Source organism: Gymnoscopelus braueri, assembly GCF_963280865.1.
Source record: "Gymnoscopelus braueri genome assembly, chromosome: 15".
NCBI lineage: Eukaryota > Metazoa > Chordata > Actinopteri > Myctophiformes > Myctophidae > Gymnoscopelus > Gymnoscopelus braueri.
This window is the reverse complement of record NC_137620.1, coordinates 44,912,084-44,925,745: the sequence shown is the minus strand read 5'-3', so window position 1 is coordinate 44,925,745 and position 13,662 is coordinate 44,912,084. Positions and strand designations below refer to the sequence as shown.

The 13,662-nt window shown below is 42.0% G+C and overlaps 1 protein-coding gene across 2 annotated transcripts in view; it reads left to right on the top strand.

Moving 5' to 3' along the window:
• cd99l2 (CD99 molecule-like 2) overlaps nt 1–12,712 on the top strand; it is a 32,056-nt gene extending 19,344 nt beyond the window's left edge. For both annotated transcript variants that reach the window (XM_080451894.1, XM_080451893.1), the window contains 5 exons: nt 5,055–5,123; nt 6,924–6,977; nt 7,346–7,465; nt 7,658–7,723; nt 9,370–12,712. In XM_080451894.1, the coding sequence (XP_080308020.1) occupies nt 5,055–5,123; nt 6,924–6,977; nt 7,346–7,465; nt 7,658–7,723; nt 9,370–9,431 (371 nt within the window). In that variant the 3' untranslated portion in view covers nt 9,432–12,712. The remainder of the gene's footprint in view (nt 1–5,054; nt 5,124–6,923; nt 6,978–7,345; nt 7,466–7,657; nt 7,724–9,369) is intronic.
• The last annotated feature ends 950 nt before the right edge of the window (nt 12,713–13,662 follow it).

Here is a 13,662-nt window from a genome sequence, read left to right as displayed (position 1 = left end):
CACCGTTATGTTTGGCAAGCAGTTTTGCAATTACAGTAGACCATATGCAGGAGGCTTTCTGGGGAAGCAGTTTTATTGGTCATAACTGGCACAAAGTGATTGTCCTCCAATCTCCATCCCCAATCCACCGGATTCATGTCACTCTCCATTTCAGTCCACACCATGATCTGGTAATAAACTCTTTGGCAGTGATATTTAGTCAAGGACTCTGTTGGAGGGAGATGTTCTGGGTTGACAAATGATTTGGCAGACACAATTTTCTTGCTAAGAAGTTTGTAGCGCAAAGATGAAAGTGAATCTGTATTCTTGCCACCAAACATAACTGCCATTGCCTTGCTCCCAAGGTCCTCTACCACATTGTTTGCTTGATTTGGGAGCAGATTTGGGAGCAGAAACCCATTCACCATATGGTAAAGTCAGCATAGGACTGTGCAATGACACCATAACTGTCACCCATTTTCCATGGCAAGCGATGAATCAGGGAGCCACCATCAAGGACATACTGTTCAGTTGGTGGGATAGAATCCAGTATAGTTTTCTTTGATTCCTCGCTTGACAGTTCAGTCACTGCCTGAGCTAGTTGGGGTTTGTCAGCCTTACGGAATATTTATTTGGCTTCAAACAGGGCTGCAGGGAATGGGCTGAGCTCATAGGTCATTACATCTTCCAGTGAAAGGTCTCCGGTTTTTGACATAATCAGAAATCGTTGGAACAACAGACCAGGATCAATGGTTCGGTCTTTGGTAACTTTGATGCTAGACTCATCTGCAAGGGTTTTTGCCCGGTCTTTGCGTTTGAATGAGATCCCAAAAATGGGCTTTCCAACATTTTTTTCAATGAACTCATTCCCAACAGTCTCAAACTCATGAATATTCACGTCTTCTTTGGCGACTACACCAGTCACAATGTTTCTCAGAGATGGGTCTAGAGAGAATGGTTTAAAAGTGCCACGTTTTTCTTTGATCTTTTCCTGGTCAGCGTGATCTCGTTTCATCCTGGAATCTGTGGATTCTCTGTGTTGCTCACTGGTCGTGTAGATGAGATCATTGAATTCCTGCATGGCATTGTTGTACTAGTTAACTTGAAATGGGAGACCATTTCAAAGGGTTTTAATAGTCACAAACTAAATATTGGAATTCACAATTATCTAATTGTATCTCTGCAATTTGGACAAGTCCAATGGATTCCTAGGCCCCAAAAACATACGGTTAGACACAAAAAGTACTTGTCTAGGATAAATAATGAAGGAGTTAGGCTGTTTTAATGATTTTTTGGGCATCGTGGACGCCATCTTGAAAATAACACCTTTCCAGTGATCAAACTTTGGTAGACTTTTAGTATGTTATTCAGGACACCACATACTACAGAAAACAGTTGAGAAACCTTTTGTTCCAATTTTTTTTGGGTAAGGTGCTTTTTTTTCATATATGCACCCGCCTATAAGCACCGTTTTGGCTCAAATGGGATCCTAGTGTTTCTAGGGCTGCTGGTTCCCAAACGTTTTCTCTCGGGGGCCTTTAAAACAGAAAATAAGCTGTCTTCCTGGGACCCAAAATAGTGAAAATAGCTACCAGCTGACAACGTGTCCATTACCGATGTGTAATTATCCCTCTCCTTTGGCAGGGATAACAAAAATAGCAGTTTAAGAATATAAATTAGATTTTTTTTCTTTTTTTTTCTATCCCACGATTTTGTAACCCATTCTTTCACCCAGTGCCAATGCCTAAGCTTGTAATCCTGGGCGCTACCCTCTCTCTCTCTCTCTGCCAGCCTGGGGAGAGCCCCGAAAAAAAGGGGAAAAAATACAAACATTTGACAAAAAACGCCTATTTTCTTTTATTCCCCTATACCCCAGTATCGTCTCTGTCGGGTGGAAACCTCATATTATGTCCAAAACTGTTACTTTTCAGGATTAAAATTCAAAAATAGCAAAAGTAGCAGATTGACAAGCTACGAAAAAAACACAAAATGTTAAAATATGAAGAGAAGAGCTTTCCTTCCAACAGCAACAATATGAATAACGTGACAGATAAGAGAACTTCCTGGGTGGGAGGGAAATGAGGAGGGGGGGGGGTGTGTGGGTGTGGTCTTACCCTCCTCAGCACCCCTATAGCAGCTCTGCTGGTGACCATGGGACTGGAATGACACTGCACTTCTTGTTGTGAGAGTGTGCTCTATGTGCTCTGAGGACCGGTTCAATTCTCCCTGGTCGGTGGCGGGTCTTTGTGTGCTTCTTGGCTCTGCACTAAAACCTCATTTATTACCCTGTAGTGTCCACAGTGCTCCTTGCTGAACCTCAGTGATTTATACAAAGCTGTTTTATTTTCAGCAAGCATGTGGACGGAGAATGAATCAAAAGGGACACTTTGCAGAGTTTCAACCTAAACCCCATTGTTCTGATGTATTGTCCTTTTTTTTTGCCCTTTATTTGATAGGTATGCAGTGGAAATAGACATGGAATAATGGAGAAAGAATAGGGGAAAGTAGAACAAAAGAGTAGGGGGAGTTACAGCGACAGGGAATTGATACAGGGACTCACTGTCAGGCTTCAGAGACTATGTGGGCCACGCCCTAAAACACTCAGCTATCAGGTCGCCCCCCACGGGCTTCTTCCGTGCATTTCTACACAAAATGCAGCGGTGGAAGAAGTACTCGGATATTTTTACTTAAGTAAAAGTAGCAATACCACAATAAAATAAATACTCTGTTACAAGTAAAAGGCCTGTGTTCAAAATGTTACTTGAGTAAAAGTACAAAAGTATTGGCATCAAAATATACTTAAAGTACCAAAAGTAAAAGTACTAATGTTTGAAAATAGCAGATCTTCAAGCTCACAACGCGCCGCGATGCGACACGTTGTGAGCTTGTAGATCTGCTATTTTCAAATAGCCTATGTATAAAATAGGGTTAAAGTGGTTAATATATGTTTTATAATATAGTATATCTGCAAAGTAACTAGTTTTCAAATAATTGTAGTGGAGTAAAAGTACAATATTTGCCTCTGAGATGTAGTGGAGTAGGAGTAAAAGTATTGCAAATGGGAAATACTCTAGTAAAGTAAAAAGTAACTAAACATTGTTCTTAAGTGCAGTGTGTGTACTTAGTTATTTTCCACCACTGACAAAAAAAAATTACATCGCAAAACGATGACATTAGACGTTTCGTAGATTCTGTACGCCTGATGACGAGATGACATCATCCTTTTGGTGATGTCATCATTTAGTGGAGAAATGCACAGAATTCATAGGGTTTTTATGTTTTTTCTCGTCATACGTTTGCCCATTCAATCCGGGTAAGCATCTGTGTCATTTTTAGATGTTAGCTACATATATATAGAACACACGTTTTCCAGAGAACTGTTTATAGAGATTTATAGAATTGGTTTCAGGTCTGAATGGGTTGGAACAATGGTATTTATGTTGGAAATTGGTGAAGTAAGCCTTTAAGCTTAAACTCTTTGCTGTTTCTACAATCACGTCTTCTTATTTCTAGTCTCTCTTTCCTTACGCTCTAGCTGAAGCAGCCTTGGACTCTGACACACAATGTGTTATTATAAATCCAGTGGTTCTCCTCCAGACTGTCAGATTGGAGGAAACACATAAGTGTGTGTCAGTGTCCAAGAAGATCACATGACTTCCTACTGATCCCTGTTGCTTCTGTTACCATGGTTACTCCCCTAGGGAGGTGTGCTTTCACACACAAACCGTTCCCTAACGTAACACACCTGCGCACGTGTGTGTGTGTGTGTGTGTGTGTGTGTGTGTGTGTGTGTGTGTGTGTGTGTGTGTGTGTGTGTGTGTGGTACATGCATGTGTCAGTTAACACACTAACAGGCAAGGCGTGTGTGCGTGTGTGCGTGTGTGTGTGTGTGTGTGTGCGCGCGTGTGTGTGCGTGTGTGCGTGTGTGTGCGCGCGTGTGCGTGCGTGCGTGCGTAATGATGCCATCTTCTGTAGCTGGGGTGCTGACTGTCTTTGATGATGTCATCTTCTGCGGCTGGTTTTGATGATGTCATCGTCTGTGGTGCTTGTGTATTGATGATGATGATGATGTGTCTCTGAGTATGTATATACTGTACAGTATATGTAAATATACAGTATATGTAAATATACAGTACATGTAAATATACAGAGACAAAAGGAGTGCGGACCAATTTATTATTAACTAATTGAATGTGTGTGAATGTGTGTGTGAATGGGTGAATGTGTGTGTGAATGGGTGAGTGTGTGTGTGTGAATGGGTGAATGTGTGTGTGAATGGGTGAGTGTGTGTGTGTGAATGGGTGAATGTGTGTGTGAATGGGTGAGTGTGTGTGTGTGAATGGGTGAATGTGTGTGTGAATGGGTGAATGTGTGTGTGAATGTGAATGTAATGCACATTGTAGCTCTTTGTATAAAGGCACTATGAATCGTCTCTGTCGGGTGGAAACCTCAAATGTCCAAAACTGATACTTTTCATGATCCAAATTCAAAAGTATCAACTTTTGATGCTGCTGTGTGACGCTGTACTATGACCAAGAAGGGCATTTCATTTACGAAAAAAAACACAAAAAGTTAAAATATGGAGACAAGAGGTTTCTGCCCAACAGCAACCATACAGTATATAAATGTACAATGTTCCATTAACATGACTCATGATGAAACGAGCGTTAACCGTTAGACAGGTTGTGTATAGCGCCTCCTAGTGATTCCCTGAGTGTGACGCAACCTTTTCTGTCCTCCGTCTCAGCCCCCGGCTCTCTCTCTCTCTCTCTCTCTCTCTCTCTCTCTCTCTCTCTCTCTCTCTCTCTCTCTCTCTCTCTCTCTCTCTCTCAGCTGATCTGCATTCAGTTCACATGTTTGGACTGAAACACTGCACAGGGCTCAGAGACATGCAGACACCCTGACAGCATGTGTCAAAGAAGTGACATGATTGTTTGTCTCCTCTCTCTCTCCCATGGTGCTTTTGGAGGAGCAGTGTGTGTGTGTGTGTGTGTGTGTGTGTGTGTGTGTGTGTGTGGTGGTGGGTTGCCAGGTTCTGTCCGTGCTCACGCTGCTAATCCACCCCTCCTTTTCAGGTTCCTTCTCTGACGACGACCTGGCCAACGTCGGCAAAGACGACTCCTACAAACCCGACAAGGGCAAAGGTAAAAAAAAAAGAAAAAAGGATAAACAAATTAACTCATTCAGTGCCAGAAAAAAAAAACATTGAATAGCCGCCCGCCAGTGCCAGCGATTTTCGAGTGTTTTCACTCGCCTTTGAAAAATCATAGAATATTATTCTTCGTAACGATCGACTCGCCGATCGCTTTAAAAGACGTAGGGGGGGTCTCGTAGACTCGGAGAAAAATAATTGTGTGGCCGCGATTGTCCATTCCATAGATATAGGCAGTTGAATGAGGGGTGGTTTTCCCCTAAAACAACAGAAAGCTTAATTCTTTTTTTTCACGGAAGTGGACGTGGTGTTTTTTTGTGATCACGTGGTTTTGCTGCTTCTGCGCCTCTGAGGGACTCAGATGGTGATCAGATGGTGTTTGCAAACAGCGCCATCTGGTGGAAAAACACTGAAAACACGTAAAACGCGTCTTTGGCACTCTTGGCCTTTGGGAAAAACCACGTAAAGCACGTCATTGGCACTGAATGAAAAACAACAAATTGTATTTATTTATTCATTCATTCATTCATTCATTCATTTTTGCATACAATGTTTTTTTCATTAAACAGTAAGAGCAGAATATAAGCTGAACTCAGATGAGATGAGAGCCAGGATATGGCCAGACTGCAGCTGCAGCTGTTAAAGCAGAACCAGGAGGAGAGACAGAGCACATTTTAATCCACTTTTAGCTGCTCTGCAACCCCGGCAAAGCTTGCTGTATTAGAGTTTCAGATGGATTTGGAAGGTCCTCCTCCTTACCTACAAAATGTTTAATGGACATGGACTGACCTCTAACCGCTAACTCCATTGTCAGCTACAGTATAACAGAACACTGCATCATCCACTGTTGGTCTAATTGTGTTCCCAATAAAAGCAGAACAAATATCTGTGACACAGACTGGATCAATTACACCCAAAGCTATGGAACTCAATATAAGTTCACTAGATATCTTCAAGAGAAAGCTTAAAACCTGACTTTTTACTTTAAGCCTTTAACTAGCTTTGCACTCGCTCTTGGCTGCACTTTTGTAACTGCACTCTATTTCTATGTACTTCATGCTTTTTGATTTGATTTTTAAGTGGTGCCAGCCGCTTCTATGACTGGCTTTGTGTGTGTGCGCGTATGTATGTATGTAGCATGAACACCTGAAACTGATTACAACAAAAATAGCATCACTTACAAAGACAATAAGGCAGTAGGGATTCAGTAATAAGGCAACATAAGGGAGTAGGGAGTCAGTAATAAGGGAGCATAAGGCAGTAGGGAGTCAGTAATAAGGCAATATAGGGCAATAGGGAGTCAGTAATGAGGCTGCATAAGGCAGTAGGCAGTCAGTAATAAGGGAGCATAAGGCAGTGAGGAGTCAGTAATAAGGGAGCATAAGTCAGCAGAGAGTCAGTAATAAGGGAGCATAAGGCAGTAGGGAGTCAGTAATAAGGGAGCATAAGGCAGTAGGGAGTCAGTAATAAGGCAATATAAGGCAATAGGGAGTCAGTAATGAGGCTGCATAAGGCAGTAGGCAGTCAGTAATAAGGGAGCATAAGGCAGTGAGGAGTCAGTAATAAGGGAGCATAAGGCAGCAGAGAGTCAGTAATAAGGGAGCATAAGGCAGCAGGGAGTCAGTAATAAGGGAGCATAAGGCAGCAGGGAGTCAGTAATAAGGGAGCATAAGGCAGTAGGGAGTCAGTAATAAGTCAGTAAAATAAAGTCATCAAAGACACAGTTTACATCACACTGGGTGTGGTTTTGTTGGTAGATGTTTTACCCAGTAATGATGTCACTGCTTTGCAGGAGGTCAGCCCGGCGGTGGAAGTGATACAATGGACCAATCGGATGAGAACTATGGTAAGTGTACTCTTAATTGTCCATTTTGATTCCATTTGTAATCTCTCAGAGTTACATGCTTTTTTTAAATATATCTTGAAGATATAAGCTAATTTAGGTCTATAGTAGGGGGCATGGAAAGCCCCTAAAAGCAGGTCTAGTGCATTCATACGTATAATGTTTAACATTATCATTATTATTATTATTATTATTATTATTATGTGCATGCATGTATATTAAAACCTGTGTGTGTGTGTGTGTGTGTGTGTGTGTGTGTGTGTGTGTGTGTGTGTGTGTGTGTGTGTGTGTGTGTGTGTGTGTGTGTGTGTGTGTGTGTGTGTGTGTGTGTGTGTGCGCGCGCGTGCGTGCGTGCGTGCGTGTGTTTTCAGACAACATGGCAGAGACGGGGACCATCGCAGGGATTGTGAGTGCGGTTGCCATGGCGCTGGTGGGCGCGGTCAGCAGCTATATTTCCTACCAGAAGAAGAAGTTCTGCTTCAGTATACAACGTGAGGACACATCAATATGATTATGATTAAGATAATTATCATTATTAATACATTACTGCAGCGTTCAATGTTCTGAGTGAAGCACATTGTATTGCCTTGTTGTTGAAATGTGCTCTACTAATAAAACTGCCTTATTGCCTTACTAGAGATGTTGCATTGTTTGTTTGTTTGTTTGTTGTCCCGACCCAACAGAGAGCTTGAACACTGACATGGTGAAAGCTGAGAACCCTGAAGCTGTGGTCGCCACAGAACCACAAGGTAAACATCTGTCTGTCTGTCTCTCTCTCCTCCCACCAATGTTTTTTGTGTTTGAAGATCATGATGATGCTGTCACCTTACCTCGTTTAGCCACTTGAACCCTAGCATCCATGTTCTGGGATGGATGGGGTTAAACTTTTTAAAACACTTCCGGGCTACAACACAAGGAATTTATTTTTAAAAGGAAGAGTCGCAGACGTCATTTGCTCTATCCTGCAATTCCAGCTGGCAGATTGGATCACACTGCATGGGTGGCAGACAGACTCACACCGGAAGTCGTGAAATAACATTGGAGTCTATGAGAGCCGACTGGACAGCTTATGAACAAACACTATTTCTGAACAATTGAAACCTTTATAAAAGGAAAATAAAAGAAGACATAATATCACACATTGTTTTCTGCTGTGTTGCTTATTGATGTGCACACTGTATAAAGTTATTGAGGTGTCTAAAAGAGCACAAAGTATGTCCACCATTTCCTGTCAGGCAACCAAATCTCACAATACCTCCGAGACAGAAACGATACCTGACGCTTTTTAGATGCCTCAATACAATTATGTGCTTTGTACATCGAAAAGCAAGTGATTAGAAAACAACCTGTGATAATGATGTCTTCTTTTATATTCCTGAACTGATTATATGACAAAGGTTGCAATCGTTCAGAAATAATGTTTGTTCATGAGCTGGTCCATCCACTGCAATGTGTTTCGGTGCGAGGTTTGCCACCCATGAGCGTCATGGCGCATCCCATAGAGTTATAATATATCTAGAGAACGGACTGCACCACTCTTCCTTTCAAAACCTTCCTTGGCTACACAGGCTCAGGCATGGAAAACGCACGTGGCTGGGCGCTCGCGTGCGCGTAAATGAGCTCCGGCTGAACCCCACGGGCCACGCCCAGGCGGGTTCTTCGCTCCTGCATGTCACGGATTTGAAACCGGAAGTTATTCAAGAGGAAGCAGTGTTGTGAATATAGCGTTATACACATGGATCGGATCAGTGTTGAAAAATATTCGTCGACTACCTTTTTTCACTGACGAAAACTAAATAAAAACTAAGCTATGATGAATAAAACTATATATTGACAGTTTCGTCAATTAATAAAAACTAGACTATAATGTGAGGGAGGGACGAGTGGAGAAGAGATCCAGTAGAACTAAAAGACAAGTCATTTTAAGCTTGGTTGCGCTCGGGTGTTGCGCTCTGAAAATAGCAGATCTACAAGCTCACAACGCGTCGCAGCGCGACGCGTTGTGAGCTTGTAGATCGGCTATTTTCAGAGCGCAACCAAGTGTAAAATCAGCCATTGCAACACCATCAAGGCACCGCCACAATACATTTTAGTCGACTAAATCAACTGTAGATTTAATCGACTATAATCTTATGATATTTAGTCGACTAAAACTAGACAAAAGCTAAGACATTTCAGATGACTAAAATATGACTAAAACTAAATGGAATTTGATTCAAAAGACTGTCAAAATGCTGTCAAAATCAACACTGGATCGGAGACATTCTGGATGACACTGTGAGCGTTGTTTTGGAGTTCATAACCGGATTTCTGATATCGTTTTGTTGCTGTTAGTTCATCTTATTTTATCTTATCCAACCCTATCTAATCTTATGTTATCTTATTCTGTCTACAGTTCAGCAGACACTGTTGGAGCCCGCCAACGCCGAGCCTCCCAGCGAAGAGAACGCCGTCTAATACACACACACACACACACACACACACACACACACACACACACACACACACACACGCACGTACACACACACACACACGCAAACACACACACACACACGCACACACACACACACACGCACACACACGCACGCACTATGCTGTCAATATGAAGGTCATGCACCACATTGTGAAGGACATTCATACCTCCTGGTTCCTCACAGAGCCATGGAGATACAGACGCTGGTTCCGCCAACAATCAGAACCTGCTGAGGTTCTAGCCTGCTTTTGAAAGGGTCTTCTAGAACCCACTACTGTTTCCTTTGGTTGACAAATCTGACCCCCTCACGGCCCCTACCTAACAGTAACTGGACCAGTGGGCACCTGAGAAGTCTGGGCACCTCCATGCTGAATTGGCGTTGTTTTTTTCTGATATGTAAAAATAAATCGATAAATATGTGCTTTGGAAAATGCTCTGAAATAATGTAATGTATACAGGATTTGAACATGCTTGAACATTTGACATTCAAGGCCTAATATTTCAACAATTGCTACAAAACCTGTGGATTGCCAGTCGTTATGGCATGAACAAGAAGTTGAAGGATACATTTAGGTCTGATAATGATGTTATTCACGTTCAAATCATTTATGCTTTACATTATTTCAGACCATTTTCCAAAAGCATACTTTTATTCTTGACTTTTTCCACATATTGGAAGAAACGAAAATAGACAATTTCACAACGAGGTGCCCAGACCTCTCAGGTGCCCACTCGTCCTCTCCCACATAACACAACTTGCCTGTTAGAATGTCCGTTGACCAGCATGGTCACTTCTTGAACTCTACCCAGCAATGTGAAATCCTCAGTGTTCCTTTAACTCAGCAAGTGTCCACGTTGAAGCAAAGCCTTCATAATGTGAGGGAACCCCCAAGTTTGATATGCATTAGACCACGGACCCCCAGTATGATACCGTTTTTATCTCCAGTACCCCAATCTACACTGTAAAAAAATATATCAGTGTCTAACAATTTAGCTCTGAGAATTACAGACCTGTAAGGGTCCATTTGGTTCCATTTGTACACTCCATTTGTTCCGTTTGTACACTCTCAGAGACCCGTAAGGGTCCATTTGGTTCACTCGCGGCGGTAAATTAGCGCTGAGGATTTTGCTGTGAATCCACGCTCTTGAAAGCCTGCCAAGTGAACATGTATATTATAGATACTTGTATGTCTGTTTATTTATTAGACTGTTGAAACACCACTAACTCTGCCTGTTTACACAAATGTCCAAAAAGAAGGGTTCAAGTACAGTCGTGTTCTGCATGGATTATCACGGGAATTGATCCGTTGTACCAGCGATTCCTCCCAGCCTGTGGGGCCCGGGGCGCCCACTGGTGGGCAGTGAGGATATTGCAAGTGGGGGCCCCTGTATAATTGGCAAATACTAAGATTTTAATAATATAACGTTCACATTAAATATGAATGCTAAAAATGCACGCCGCCCACCCATCTGACAAGTGGGCTGCAAACGCTTTTCAAAATGTCATGGGCCCCCGATCCCGGAAAAAGGTTGAGAACCACTACGCTATACATTTGGGCGATCTTTATAAAAAAGAAAAAGAGAAGGGGAAAAAAAGAATCTCTGATTGGCGGTTGACACTTAGTAGCCTTGTCTCAGCCTGATTGGTGGATTAGCTTTGACACCTTAAAGAAGGAAGCAGTGATTGGACAGTGCCTAAACCTATGGGAAAAGAGTCATTGTCGATTGCACAATGATCCAAATTGAATGTTAATTAAAGGGAAACGTTTCCTATTTTCAACCTAAAACGCATTGCTCTGATTGGAGGAGATCTATAATACAAAGTGGCAAAAAAAAGGACCCTATGTCTTCTGTGCATTTCTCTATGAAATGTTGTCACTGGGTGTACGTAATCTACCATGATGTGAAACGATGCATTCGATGCATTGCGTTATTGTCTATAGATTGCGAACTGGGAATCACCGGTCATTCATTTCAATTAAGTTGCTCACCCAGCGAATACTCCTCCTTCTCCTTGTGGGTATAAAGTCTTACATCATTGTGGCACTAATCGCATGCGCTGTCGAAATGTCACCGGTTTTGTGTGGCCACCGCATGCACACCAACTACCACGAGCCCATTGGTCGAGCTATGAACCACTGTGGTCAAACCGGATTAAACTCTTGGTTTGTTGCCATCGTTTCGTGCAAATCAGCATTTTTCTGGGAACACAGACATAGGGTAATTTTTGCCACATCATAGTATTGCTTTTCTCACGCCAGAACACTGGGATTTTGTTTTGAAAATCCGCAAAGGTTCCCTTCAATGCCTGAACCAAACTTCCTTGAAGCCTATTTCCCGGTTAGTCTTTCTCTGGTGTCCCTGGTAATGTAGACAGAGTATTTGTTCTTTTTACAAAGGTTCCCCCTGGAACCCACTGTACTGTATGTTTGTAGGGGACATAGTTAAGGTGGGCTCCCAGGGGGGGGGGGTGTAAATCTTTCGAACAAGTGCTTCAGTTTATGTGGTGTTTTAGAAGAAGAAAAAAAAAAATGTCCCTTTTGTGTCTCTCTTGTATAATCCTTCTGAAGTCTTTTGTAACATTAATACCATTTTATATAATTGCCTTGCCCTCAATGGGAGAATTCTGCAGTTCGGTGGAAAGACGTTACTCTCTGTAACTGTTGGGTGGAAGCCTTGTATGTCCAAGAACCGTTGCTTATCAGGAAACTGTGTTCTAATGGATCCAATGCAGTCATTATTTAGTCACAAGCTCTTAATCCTTTTCATTGGTTTGATGTTTATAAAACCCATAGACACACTCAACCACTTTCAACATATTTCTATAATAGCTGAAATAGGCGATCTACAAGCTCACCATCGCAATGTGAGTTTGTAGGCTATCTTTGTGACTTTTGCGTCACGCTCTCGTATGACGAAGTGAGGCATTATTCTACGAAATAAAATAATCATTCAAACTTGAAAAAAATGGAGATACAAGGTTTCTGCCCGACAGCAACGACTTAATACTTTGTGTATAAGTAGAAGCTGTGTTTTTATAGTGTCCAATCTAAAGAACTGGCATTGGTTTTATTAAGGACTTTGCCTATAATAACCAAGAGCTGCTTTTTGGTGTTGAAGACAGAAAGGGGTTTGTTGTAAGAAGTGGCCTGGGTTTCCTCGAATCCTCTTAATGCAGAGCATTGTTGCGCGCACAAATAGTCAATTACTGTTGTAACACTGCTATTGAAGAGAATTGATAACAATTATATATAGATGGATAATAAAACAAATTAAGTGATATCTATACACATAGCTTTTAGAAAGGTGTGGAATAAAAATGTCATTCCCCCAAACAAACAAACAGACACACACACACACACAAACAAATAAACAAACTGGTTGTATTTTGCGTTATTACACCAAATCTCTTCACCAAAAATAGCAGATGTACAAGCTCACAACGTGCCGCAATGCGACACGTTGTGAGCTTGTGCGTCTGCTATTTTTGGTGAACGTTTCCCCCAGATTATGGATGCTATAGGGTTCAAGTGGCTATAGCATTTTAGCATGCTAATGCTAATTCTTTGCGTTCCATTGGGAACAGCGCACAACAATGTTCTCTGCATTAAGGCGTTGTGTTTTGGGGGCGTACCAGGCACTGGTAAGGGTGAGGGTAGAGCTTTCAAAAGTGATTTGTGATGAAAATGATACTACTACTATTACTACTACTATTACTACTACTACTACTATTACTACTACTACTACTACATGCTAATATTTATACTGTCTTTTATTTGATTGATTTTGTTAAGATGCCACTGCGTTAGAGCCTAGTTTTTTTCATTCCGTAGCACGACGGCGCCACTTGCCGAGAATACGAGATGTTTTTCGGCAAGCGGCACCGCCGTTGCCATGGCGTCCAAAACGAAGCGTTAGACGGCTGCTCCTACAGGAGGGGAAACGCCGGCCAATGAGGGTGAGCCCTGGGATATGACGTCATCAGACTGAGACATTATGAAGAGGATGTGTAACCACTACTCAATTATTCCATCGATTACTTTTTTCTGTCAATCTAATAATCGATCTGATTAGCATGTGAGAACTATTTTATAGTTTGGCACACAACGGTGCGCACATGTTGTGAAAATAGCAGATGTACAAGCTCACGACGGGTCCACACTTGTTGTGAGCTTGTTTATGTGATCTTCGCGGCTTGCACAAGAAATTTGTCCC